Consider the following 12,901-nt stretch of genomic DNA (forward strand, 5'->3'; position numbering starts at 1 on the left):
TCCTTAAAATTCACTCTGTGGTGTCAAATTCTGCATCACTTTCCAAATATTCAACAGCCATCTTGTCTCAAGGCCACAACACTGGGCCTGGGTTCTGAGCCAATGGCTTCCCCAAGGCACCACTCCTCACTTCTCACCAATTTCATATGATTCACTTAGGGTACAATCAGAGATCAATTATATCACCCATACATCTTCTAGCTGCTTTATGATAAATAAAGCAGTACAGGGTCCAGTACAGGGTCATGGTGCCTATCCCAGCAAGGCATGCACTCACAACAGGGCTGATTTTCCCAGAAGTAGATTAACCTACCAGTATACTTTTGGACTGTGGGAGGAACATGGGGAGAACAAACTCCACACAAATAGCACCCCAGGTCCGGAATTGAACCCAGGGCCCCAGCACTGCGAGGCAGCAATACTAACCACTGTGCCACTGTCCCACCCTCAATTATAATAGTTTCATTTAAATTTGATTAATTTATTATATCAGGGTTTTTCTGGCAAAATGTGGGTAGTGTTCCTTGCTGAAGGACAATAACAGCACTGTCCCCACCGGGGATTTCCAAAGTCCTAACCACTACTGCACTCTACTCATACTGTTAAAACAAACTGTATGGTATAAAAACATTCGTACATGACAGAAGTGTCAAATGCTCTATACCTTTTTTTTCTCAGTGAAGTGTCATTAAGAAACCAGTCATATTTATTCAACATCCAAATACAGCACACTTCAATGACTGAAAGAGCCTGAGAAAAAAAAAATGTTGTTTAATTAGAAATGTAGAAACCATGTAGAAAAACATATGCCAAAGTTTTCCAATTTTATTGAATATAGGGTTTGACTACGTGTCTACTTTAGGGGGGAAAATATAAAATATTTTATAACTGAGTTCATTGTTAATGTTCATTTGTTTATTTATTGATGTCCTCCCATGAAACAGTTAAATACTGTTCTCTTGGTCCTGCCCCACAAACACTGACAACCTTGCTTGTTTAAACAAAGATTACAAAACTATAAAAAGTAGCACCAGTTAGCATTAGTGGACACTGAAATCATTTGAGATTGTTTTTGTTCTCTGTCTTCCTCATCTGTCATGCAGAATGAACCCTACACTTTATTTTGTTTTATTTTTACTCAGCTGTGCCTTGGTTTTACCACGACCACTAAATACTACAAGGGACAGTAGTCAAAGGTAAGTCACAACATATTCACTGCAGAACACAATTAATTCTGGAATAGATTAGCCTGCTAGTTCATGTTAAAAATCATCACAGACAAAACAAATTTACAGGTGGCCTAGTGAGCTCAGTTTGAAGAGGAAAAGAAAAATGAAAACAAATACACATTGTTGTTTTCAGTGAACACATTGCATGTTTCTGTAACAGAAACATGATACATCATGTTGTTGTTTGTAGAATATTAGGATTTTATATATGATGAACAATGCAAAATTTTGTTATTCCTTTTCTAATATTTTCTTCCTATCACACCTATGTTGCTTTGTCTCTCTTGAGCCCCATGTCTTGTATGTGTAGCACAAGAAATAAAAATCTCTGTTAATTACCTCACTGTTATGTTTTTTTATTACTGGTCTGTGTTTAGGATGGCTTTATGCTGTATATTTGTATGTATAGAACCAAATTCCATGCGACAAGTTGTTACGGCTATAAAGTATTGAATTGAATTAAATTAAATCTTACAAAATAGAAAATGGATTACACTGTATTTTTACCTGTACTTTGTAGTTTTTAATTGAGTCTAGATAATTTAAAATCATGCGGAAATACTGTGGCATTGGTGAAATCCATACTTAAAATGAATAAAATTAATATCAAAAGACTGCAATGTTCATTATTATAGGCTCAACGAGCACCACCAGTGGAATTTGACCCAAGACACGAATATCACAAAGTGAGTATGTTTTTCTTCTACCTAAATACAAATAAAAGCACAATGATACGCATTCATTGTCTGGCTGGTAATTTCTAAAAAATAGTTTTCGTTTTACCATCAAAACAAAATATCTAGTTTCCTCTATAAGTGGAATCCTTAAGTTATGAATCTGTATGTGCTTGCTGCATCCTGAACAAAATGTACATTAACCGAGGAGATATGGCGGCATGAACAAAAACAAAATATATTTTTTTCAATTGGCATTAAAGACCTAATTACAGAGAAGTGGCGAGACAACATTTTGAATTAATGTAAGTAACGGAAGATGTGTGTAATGTACAGTATTAAGCAAAAAAGATCTGCACCAGTCAGATACACATTAGCTTCAAAATGTTCATAAAAATATGAAATTGTATCATATATTTTGATTAGTAAACAAAAGATTCTAATATTTTTCTATTTGAAAATTAAGCCATATATAGTCACAGTACAGATACATATACAGTAGGTACACTTGTTTATTATATATATTAAAAATAATATGATTAACAAGTGCTAATAAATATACTATGACAAACTGGTGGAAAAAAGTATTGTGTATTAGGAGAACAGATGACATACAGTAAATAAAATAAGTAGAGGGATAAGTAAATAGGTGCCACCTTTTGCCTTATGGGAGAAGACAAGCAAATACATTTTATTTTAAAATATTTATCTTTCCAGGTCAAATGAGATTCACTTGCAGAATAAAACTCTGCACCAAAATACTACAGAGTAAGTACACTGTTCTTCTATTACAACTTGCATATCAAATTTTAATTGATTACAATTGTAAGCATTTTTTATTGTTACTGCAGGAAAGATGTGGAACTAATCCCTTCAAAAGCCCGCAAGTGTTTAACTAAGATCAGCATCAATTGTCATCATCTTGCAACGAAAGTATGCAAAGTATAGAATTTACAGCTACTGTACTGCAAAGCCAAGCTCAGCTTTGAAAACTTGTAGCAGAAAACTGGCTACAGTAGTTTATTCTCATAATCATAAGCAAAGTAGTCAATACCTTACCACAAAGGTCCCAATCAGATCTGCTGTGCCGCCTCTGTCTCCTGTCTTCTGACAGAACACAGTACAGCCTTCACTGCCACTCATTTAGAGCAGTTTGTCAAGAGCAATGGATTTAGAAAAAATGAAAAATGTAAATATTTAATGAAAAATAATCTCTCATTGAACTATTAACATGCAAATATGTTTCAAATATGGAGACTAGAGAGAAGTGTACATACTGTAAGTATTAGTTCAGGTGGGGAGCTGGGTCAGCATGCGTAGGCTGCAAAGGAACAAGTTAACCTGAAGAAGGCTTCACAGCTGAAACATTGTGTCTCTTTTCATTTTAGCATGGAATAAACCTCTACTTGTTCCTTTAATAAGTATTATGTGTACATTAGATCACCTATTTCTTCTGGAGCAACAGATAAGAGTAACAAACTAAGAGTAAGCAGATATTGGTGTTACAGATATGCAAGCCCTGGTGAAAATTTTTAGTCTGAGTCTCCTCTTGTATGTTTTCTTTTTGATGGGAGGGCAAAGTCCCAATCAAATATTAACACAGGTTGTGTGTGTGTGTGGGGTGGGGTATCTAGGGCTGGTAATGTAGAGGATTTAAAGCTTGGAAACTGCTCAATAGTTAATTTTTCTGTAGTGTCCCCTTGTAAAACCTGGAACAAAAGTTAAAAGATTTGAACCAAAACATTTACACATTTTCTTCACCCTGGTGTCCACTGGACCCAGACCAAGGTGCAGCTGCAAGCCTGTTACATGCCCTGACATTCCCATGGCCCTGAAAGTAAGGTTACTCACATCTGGTTCCCCTGTTTGCTTTATGGCAATTAGCATGGAAGTTGAGTTTTTAACTTTTCATTCTCACAGATTTGATGAGCTCTATGCACAGAATGAAACGCAATACCAAATCACTATAGAGTGAATATACTGTACTGTTCCCCTAATACAATGTACACATAGTTGTGAGCATCTGGAACTGTCTTTCCTGCCAAGAAGACATTTTAGATTCACTCATCTACTGAATGACTAAATGAGAAAACTGTGCTTTGATTCAATTACATACACATATTTTATTACAATTTTTTTATGATGTTCTGATTACCTTCAAATCTCAAATTATAATTATGCATGCCTGATTTCAATTACCTGTACACAGTGTACAGCGCAGTTCAGTTCTGAAAGACTTTTATTCAGAGAGTGAATAAAGAAGGCAAAAGGCAAAAAAACTCAATATCTGTTCTGCCCTAAAAACTGTTGATCTTTTTTTATCATCAAAACATAACATTGGTCAACCTGGATAGGAACAGAACATCCATTTAAACACAAAATGTAAAATGTAAAATGCAAGATGACATGCATTGTACAGAAATATTTTAAACACCAATCACAGAATGTAGATTATACGTCCAGCTGTCCAAGAATGTAATTTTTGTGGTGAGCTACAGTAAACTTGTCACTGCCAGTCTAAACAGGTGTGCTGTTAGCTTTTATCTGCCTGCTTTTTTAACACTATAGAAAAAACTCAATAGAACTCTGAACTGTGCAGGGTTCCCCTCTGTTTATAGTTCCTCTTTGAGTGTTACTAGAAGGTACCAAGGCCTCTGTCCATGAGAAGCTGTCTTTACTTCCAAAAGGAAGCTCCTCTTCCTCACAGAGCACAGCTCACATACAGTACTCAATCTGAGTCTCCGAGTCCCATATGTTCTCGTCAGAGTGTGTGCTGGCTACAAGAGTTTTTGTTCTTGGCTTGTTTCAGAAGACAGGTGATGGATAAGATCCGTTCCAAAGTTTTGTAAGTAATCTCTTTCTTTTAATATTTGAGCTGTCAATTCATTACATGTAAGGTATATGGCATCGGTATATAATGGCAGTGTAATTATTCTCACACACAAAGCTGGTTTCCATAGTGTAAAAAGCAACAGAAAGGAAAGAAATATGAATTTGTGTTAGCTGAGCTACCTTAAGTGCTTCTTTTATCAACAGCAAAAGTTATTAGTTTCACTCAGACAACCTACTGTACTGTATATGGTGTCATATGATGAAAGCCAGTTTTTATAAAAAGTGTTCTGGAAAAGCGGTTTTACAGCTAAAACTGCAGGATTTGAAGTATGTACATAAAATACCCAATGTACAGTACTGTACTGTAGTTTCAAACTCAGGAAAGACACTTGAGAATGACTAAGTGCAATATTACACCATCTGTGTACCTGCAGAACCTCTTTTCCTTAATTGAAGCTTTGATCACACTCAGAGATTTAGCCGAATCAAAATCCATAACTGGATTGTAAGAAACTAGGAATAAATAGTCAGGACCGTCAACAAGGGCTTCACAGTTGCTCAGCTCATGACTCCTGCATTTATTTCCATTGTTGGGAGCTTGTCTATGTGATGTTTGACTGCTCTGTCTGTCTCTCTGTGAGTTTGGGTTCCTAAGAGTGCACTGATTTTCTCCAGCCTCCTTAAGACATTCAGATTGGGTTTGATTGGCCATTCTAAACTTTCCTTTGTAGAGGTATATTGTTACTTGTATGACCAGTACTGGATATAAGATTACAAAAGAACCAAATGAGCATGATGGACCAAATGTCTTCCTCTCATTTACAGTCATTCTGATAAATACATTTTTATAACAGAGTCTTTTTGCAAATTAATATATACTATATATACAGTATATACTGAATCTAAACATCAGCAATTTCATAGTCATCTTTGGAAAAGATCACCTCTTTTTCTTTTACAACCACTGCCACAAGAGAATAACAAAATAAGAATTAAGGTTAACACTGTGTTTCCACAGTTTGCCTAATTTACCACATCAACCACTAAATCAATTCCGTAATTTGTTTTCTTACAGACCTGCTGGTCTTCCCTACACAATCAAATAAGACCACAAATGTTTAGAACATGAGTGTATTAGTCTTCAAATATAAGCTGTCTTTCCACATTGTTATCAAAATTGGAATATCCATTTTTATAGAATAGAAATAATTTGCACTCAGCCATCCAAATGTTTTGAAAGTACACATACTAGTACGAAAAAGTATTTCTTTATTAACAGAAGTGTGGGAGTCTGGCCACTGCCCACTCCCTGCTGTTCTGTTGTTGCATGAAGAAACAGCAATTACAGTACAAATGCACTCTAGCAGTTGATATAGTACAGTAATTAAATAAAACAAGAATGAAAATATAAAACGGTGACATTTTCAAAGGATACTCTCCAGTTACATTTTGTGAATGTTAAGTATCAAAATATAAAAAGATGACCAAACAAATATTTTACATTGTTTTGTCTGCCTCGATAACTTCAGTCCCAAGACCTTGATCATTAAAATGAAATATTGCATTGCTTATTTGTTATCAATCAAAATAGAATATTACATTGTAATATTAAAGGTTACAGAATGTTTATTTCCATTTTTAACATATTCCCTAACAATACAGTATATTTAATCATGTTCAAATATTTGCAGAATAGTGGAAATGTATTATATATTTTTTCAAGTTTAGAGTAAAGCATTACAGAGGAATGTCAAAATAGAATTTAAACTGTATGAAAGTCACATTTGTGTTTGATGTAAAATTGCAGGGGTCATGCCATTAATTAAATAGCATGTTCAGGCTCACACTTTCCTAGTTAAATCAGTAATCATTCATTTCTAAAATATTGCACAGCCCATAGAAACATTTCAAATATAAGTATCTTTCAATATGGTGGTACACACGTAAATACATTTAAAGAACTAATGAATCACAGCAGTTTTATTTTTTTTGCCTCAGTTTTATGCTTATTCCCAGCATCTAAAGGTCACCTACTGGACACTAGGGGGCACTCTTTCATTGAAATTAATTTCAGTTTTCTTTTCTGAATACGGTTTTCTTTTCTGAAATGCTTATGTTTGTATTTAAATCCCTTAAGCTGCATTCTATCCACCTGTGTCACACACAACCTTGGTGACGCACTGCAGACTGGAGATGAAACTGCTGGTTCCCTCGTACACGACCCGTTCGGAATTGGCAAAAGAAGATGAAAACGAAGGACCTCCTTTCGGAAGATAAATGGACACGTACCTTAAAAATGTAGATGTTTTTTTTTAATGTCTTTGCATACTTTTCACTTTTCTAAAAACTTTTTTAAAAACAGCATACCGTACATGGGCAAGAAGACGACTTCTCTTTAATTCCTCATCTTAACACATGGAGAGAACACAGCAGGTCAAATTATTTATTCACTTTAGATGTACAGATCATATGGAACCATAGTATAGTACAGGAGGCAGGTAGGAAGTATAGATCTTGTGCAGGACGAGAGAGAGAGAAGGTCATAAAACGATAGAGACAACTAGAGAGCAACAATCCAAAACGCAAGACTAAATCGTAAACGAGGGGCAAGCTAGAAGGTCAGATACCGAATCTAAACTAGTAATGAAATAACGCGCACTTAGGAGGGCGAGGAGAATCCGCAACTACAGTGTGAGCAGCAAGTGAGAAAAGAGGGGAACTGAACTAGTGATGGGAGTGAACGGTGATACTGTAGGTGTATTACTTGTGGCGTGAGCGTTTGTAACACACAGTGCGCATGGGAATGCAAGACGGGTCAGAGATGCGTGTGGAATGCGTAACACATAGGTGCTCCTGGTCCTGTATGTGGCAATCAGGTACTGTACTGTAAAGTTGAGCAGGTCAGTGAAGAGCAACCTCACAACTTCATACCTCAAGATTAATGCAATCTATCTGCTTCTCGAGTTGTAAACTATTGAGGTGGTGGAGGAAACTAGAAAACTTACTGGTCCTGGATCTCTGTGCTCGTCACTGCCTTAGTGGAGGGTCTTGTTGCCATAGCAATTATCGGATTATAACAAGCTACAGCCAACAGAGGTATCATGGTAAATAAATAAATGTGAGAGTGTGAGTCCATGATTTTTTATTAGTTATTTTCACAAGAATCACCGGATCTATTTACTTGTGTTTTCCCTCTCCTCTTCCATGCACAGAGCTAAGGTGACTGATTAATTGATTGGCATAAACAAATAAGCCATAAAGCCCGCATGACCCCATCACCCGCGCAAGGCAGGTGGCAGAGAAACAGAATCAGAGGTTTGAAGTAGAGTTGAAGCAAAGTGAAAAACCAGTGGAGACAGACGTATTTTCGCACTGTTCTCTTGAGGTTTCGTACCTTTAATTTTGAGATTTCTATTGAATAAAGGCAACAAGCTATGAGAAACATTATCACTTATTTCAATCGTGTACAATATACAGCGTTAGAATTCTATTTTAATTTTGGAAAAATGAAATAAATGTAACCATTAAATGCATGTCGATTTGTTGTGTTGCACGCTTTTTCGCCCCAATTAGAGGAGCCCGACTCGGGCGTACAGTATGGCCTTACAAATACAAATCAATACAGTACACTGTACCACCGAGTGTACCGGGTAATAATCACAAGATGGCGCTATAATAAAACATATCTTCACAAATGGTCATAAGCATCAATTCAACGCCACAAAAATCTGAACTTGTATTTTCAGTTCAAGGGCGATAAAATTAGTTTACCCATCTAGTGTGAGACAATACTACGGTACCTCCTGGTTTAATCTGCAGCTTGCATGTCAATCAAGGCCAGTAATACCGATGCGTTTTGTTTTAAATAAACAGTCGTTTCCTCTACAAATTCAGGAAGATTTGATGTTACCTTTCAGACCGTGGTCGGGAAACACAGAGGAGCTTCTGGATATCCGATTCCGTATAAGCTCCTGGGCCAGACGTAACGCCCGGGGGGTAATACCTTTTTTATTGTTTTAAGTCTGCCCCTGCAAATGAGTAAAAACCAAATTGGAAATAGACTGATACATGTGGGGTTTATACTTGTTTTAAAAAGCCTTTCGGCAGTCCTCCGGTGAAATAACTCAAGAAAATGTATATGCACTAGCTCGTTCGTGTCCGCTCCCGTTCCCTTCTCACCCGTTCAAACAACGTTCAACGAACAAACCGACAAAATTTGAACTAACCTAGAATACTTTTTCATACAACGCCCCATTCTCCTAATGACACAAACCGCCATCTTCAACAGATAATATTGCAATTAACGTATAATTAGTAAAATACTGTTTGTGTTTTACTGTTTTTGCATCGTTGCACTGTTTTGCAGGATTGTAGTGGTTTCGTAATAATTTAGAAATACAGCCTTATTGCCGATATTCAAGAATATGAAAGGTTAGGACATTGCAGAAGAGCCTTAATTTGGTGATTGAAGTCTTCTCAGAATCATGGCGTAGATTAGCATCCAAATATTCTTCATAAAAAATCAGTCGGTTCGCTCTCAGGGAATCTTTCTCTTTACAGAAACTCTTCAAACCCGCAAATAATGGAGTGAAAAAAATGGAGAGCTTATATAACTGAAGTATTAGAATGTAGAGATAAGATTTTGAATATTTTAACCGTAATTCTGTACGTTTCCAGCAGCAGCTGAGAAACTTACAGTACTCCGAGGTCTACAAAACTAGACAACTTCGGGACGCAGAAGAAAACGAAATAAGGTGCCAGGCTAAGAAACCCTGTGTATACATAATGTACCAACACTGCACGAAATCAAAGCAAAACCAAAAAAGGCTTGCCCACCATAAAGTCTGAACCAGAAATTTCAGATATATACTGTATAGAAATAGAATCAGCAGATGTTATTATTTGAAAAGGCCATAGAGATGTCAGGACTCCTACAGTGAAGAGTAGGCCTGCCATTGTGATGTGAAATGTTGCCCTTATATAGCAACAGGTCTCCAGGGGGGTCATAAAAGCATCATCTGGGAGCACAATAAAGACCTGTGGACTTCACTGTCGGCATCAAAACTACAGTTGCCATCTCTGAACTACAGAACAGATAGGTTTTGGTGACAGTGTTTTGAGAAGTTAGCATATACAGTACAGGTACATAAGGCGGAAAGTCACACGATAAATTTTAAAATCGAATAAATCAAAAGTGAACGTTTTAAATAGACTAGATACCTACAGGAAAGATAACTTACAGCGAGGAAGGAAACAAAATAAACCCCGAACAGATGGCTCGAGAAATAAACATGGATTCACAGCGCCAGGAATTCTGGAAAGAAGCAATACTCAAAGAAAACCTTATCAGGCTTAACTGGCACAAGGATTTCTGGACAAAAAACCCCCGAGTCAAGGCAAAGAGAACGCCAGCCAAGGAGAAAAGACTGAAACTGCCACGCATTGGTGCTCCTGCACAAAAGGAAACAAATGTAAAAAAAGAAAGCAAAATAGAAAATCTGGTGGAAGTGGAGACCAAAAAAACTACAGAGGAAGTGCTAGAGACTGGAGCGATGCGACCTGTCTCAAGAGCAACAAGGGAAGTATTGTATCAAGGTATTTCTAAAGAGGAGACAGGCCGTTACAAATACCTACACCTAAGAAAACAGCAGAAGCCGGAGGAAAAATATGTATACCCAGTAACTAGTAATTGGCAGTACGGATGGCAATTAGGTAGGTTTTTACAGTCTTTTAAGAGTTTTCTTTAAACCTTGTAAAAATAATTAGGCTCCCTGCCTTTTCATAACTTTCAGCCACTTTACAGTGTTATTACACCCTACGTTCAGAACAAAGCATAGAATTTAAAATGCATCATTTGTTGAAGACCACATCAATAAAACATTACCTTGAAATATAACACCGCAATGTTGAATAATTTAATTTAACAAACTAGTTGAGTGAATCAATGAACGCATTTTAGGTCAGTTTTTTTTTGTTTAGGTTTTACAAGGGGAAAAACGATCAAGATAAGAATACAAATCTTACAAAAAAAAAGACATATACAACCACACAGTCAAACATCTGCACACAATATTTATTGCAATTTTATTATGTCAATGTAGAGCTAAGATAACCTTAATAATATTTTATATTTCTTTGAATTCAGGTGATATGACAAAGTATGGTGCTCCGGTTTATGGACTTACAGCAATTATGAGAGACAGTTTCTTCAGAAAAAATGGAATCTTTCCAGAAGCATCCAACATAGTTGGATAAATCAAACCCTTGGAGAACACCAGAAACTGAAGACGAACAGCACAGCTAACATTAAAACAATTATTCTTGCATCTTTTTTAGTGGTTACAAACGTTGTCAGTATTTGAGAACAAAGTAGCATTTTTCCCTAAAAATGTTAAATCCTTCACCATGTTTTTATTGTGCTTGGATTCCATGAAAAGCTCTTTTTGTGGAAAGGTGTTTTGAATTCAATGCGTATGTGTGATGGAAGTCTTTGTTTTTATTCAGGTGTTAATACAGGTGTGAGTGCTTTTATGAGAGTTTAGATTTAGCCATATCCTAGTATTAAATTAGGAGCATATTTAGTCCAGCCAGGAAGCCAAAGACAGATCATTTTGTATATGAGCTTTGTAACTTGCAAACACAAAGAAATGGGTTAGATATTATGTTTGTACATGCCTCTATTAAATAGTTGGGTGAAACAACGATCACTTAATTTGTTTGAGGCTGTAGAGTTTTGGAGGGTTAAAATACGGCTTGCATTCTGCTAAAGAATGCCACCAGGCCTTTAGTGACAGAGAGAAACAATTACTGGCGTTTATTTTATCTTGATGTTATCATAATGTTTTGAACAAATTCAATGTTATGCTACTCTGCTTTCAGGAATACAATTTTTCCAGTCCTCTAAACCCAAAACTTGTTGATTTATTTTCTCCTTTGAGTTAACATCGTCTTCATGTTCTTCTTTCCTGTGAATAACTGGTTCCAACAGCTCCTTAAACCCAGCTGTGTTTCTGCAGAGATACATGTATACATACATATAAAAATTAAAATAGGTTAATTTTCAGGTTTTAAGTATTAAAGAGGTTTCATCTTCGGTTTACTTTTAGCTTTGACTATTGCTAAAATTATACTCTTTTCAGGTTCAGTTAAGATGTACAAATATGTTGAAGTGGTTCAGGTGCGTATGACACAGTCATCAATGTATCGCCTGTAGAGGTCCGGGACAAAGCCAGCATAGGAAGTGAAGAAGCGTCCTTCTACCCAACCAACACAAATATTGGCATAGCTGTGTCCCATTCTGGTGCCAATGGTGACACCACTAACTTACTGGAAAAAAAGGTTATTAAAAGAGAATGCATAATGTACAAGGCGTACAAGGGTGTGGGTGGGTGGATCAAGCACTGTGTGTTTGTCAAGCGTGTGCTTGAGGGCTGTAAGACCATCATTGTGTAGAGAGATGTGATGTCCAGGGTGAAAATGTAGCATTCTGGGCCCTGAAAATGGAAATCCTTAAAAAGTTGGAGGGCATGGTTGGTGTCCTTGATATATGAAGGAAGACCTTCAGGCAGTGGTCTCATAAGGCTGTCGAGAAAGGCCGAGATATGAGTAGTTGGACAGTTGCATGTTGAGACAATGGCACGTCCAGGGGTGTCGGGTTTGTGGATTTTGGGGAGGAGGTAAAATTGGATGTACAAATATGTATAGAATATTTAATAACATGCATTTTCAATATCCTAAAATCCTAACTGTCCATTCATTCATTTTCTAACCGTTTCATCCAATTCAATGTAGCTGGGCAACCAGAGATTTCCATGCAAGCAACGGACACAAGCGCTGGATACACCCTGGACAGGTTGCCAGCCTATCGCAGGGCACACAAAGACACAGACACGCACACACTCACACCAGAGTGAGTTTTCCCAGAAGCCAGTTAACCTACCTGTATGTTTGTAGACTGCAGGAGGACACACAAACCCACACAAATATGGGAAAAACATAGTGTACAAACTCCATACAGATAGTCACCCAGGTCCAGCGGTGAAGGTGAACTCCAGTGTGCCACTGTGCTGCCCAAAATCCAAACTTATTTAGTTTAATTGCTGACATACTGGCCGTGACAAGTACTTCGCACACCCACATTTTAATGTACAGTAATTGCTGTACATT

The 12,901-nt window shown here is 36.9% G+C and overlaps 2 protein-coding genes across 2 annotated transcripts; both read left to right on the forward strand.

Annotated features, from left to right (window-relative positions):
* Positions 1 to 1,036: 1,036 nt before the first annotated feature.
* LOC148829785 (uncharacterized) lies at positions 1,037 to 8,269 on the forward strand. The gene is made up of 5 exons (XM_088923550.1): positions 1,037 to 1,196; positions 1,865 to 1,915; positions 2,621 to 2,671; positions 4,713 to 4,748; positions 6,873 to 8,269. The coding sequence occupies exons 1-5, from the start codon at positions 1,105 to 1,107 to the stop codon at positions 6,982 to 6,984; spliced, it is 342 nt and encodes a 113-aa protein (XP_088779676.1). The 5' UTR covers positions 1,037 to 1,104; the 3' UTR covers positions 6,985 to 8,269.
* Positions 8,270 to 9,779: 1,510 nt separating this feature from the next.
* On the forward strand, positions 9,780 to 11,531 carry LOC148829786 (protein SPMIP1-like). Its single transcript, XM_088924209.1, has 2 exons — positions 9,780 to 10,447; positions 10,881 to 11,531. Exons 1-2 carry the CDS (start codon positions 10,009 to 10,011, stop codon positions 10,988 to 10,990), a joined length of 549 nt encoding a protein of 182 aa, XP_088780335.1. The 5' UTR covers positions 9,780 to 10,008; the 3' UTR covers positions 10,991 to 11,531.
* Positions 11,532 to 12,901: the final 1,370 nt, after the last annotated feature.

Source organism: Atractosteus spatula, chromosome 8 (genome assembly GCF_055471065.1).
Source record: "Atractosteus spatula isolate fAtrSpa1 chromosome 8, fAtrSpa1.hap1, whole genome shotgun sequence".
NCBI classification, from domain to species: Eukaryota; Metazoa; Chordata; class Actinopteri; order Semionotiformes; family Lepisosteidae; genus Atractosteus; species Atractosteus spatula.

What these genes read in the sequence shown, in the direction of transcription:
- LOC148829785 (XM_088923550.1), top strand. Translation starts at nt 1,105, where the DNA reads ATGAACCCTACACTTTATTTTGTTTTATTTTTACTCAGCTGTGCCTTG. An exon ending in CTGCACCAAAATACTACAGA is followed by an intron (nt 2,672 to 4,712) that starts GTAAGTACACTG and finishes GGCTTGTTTCAG; the next exon opens with AAGACAGGTGATGGATAAGA. An exon ending in AAGATCCGTTCCAAAGTTTT is followed by an intron (nt 4,749 to 6,872) that starts GTAAGTAATCTC and finishes AAATCCCTTAAG; the next exon opens with CTGCATTCTATCCACCTGTG.
- LOC148829786 (XM_088924209.1), top strand. Translation starts at nt 10,009, where the DNA reads ATGGCTCGAGAAATAAACATGGATTCACAGCGCCAGGAATTCTGGAAA. An exon ending in GCAGTACGGATGGCAATTAG is followed by an intron (nt 10,448 to 10,880) that starts GTAGGTTTTTAC and finishes CTTTGAATTCAG; the next exon opens with GTGATATGACAAAGTATGGT.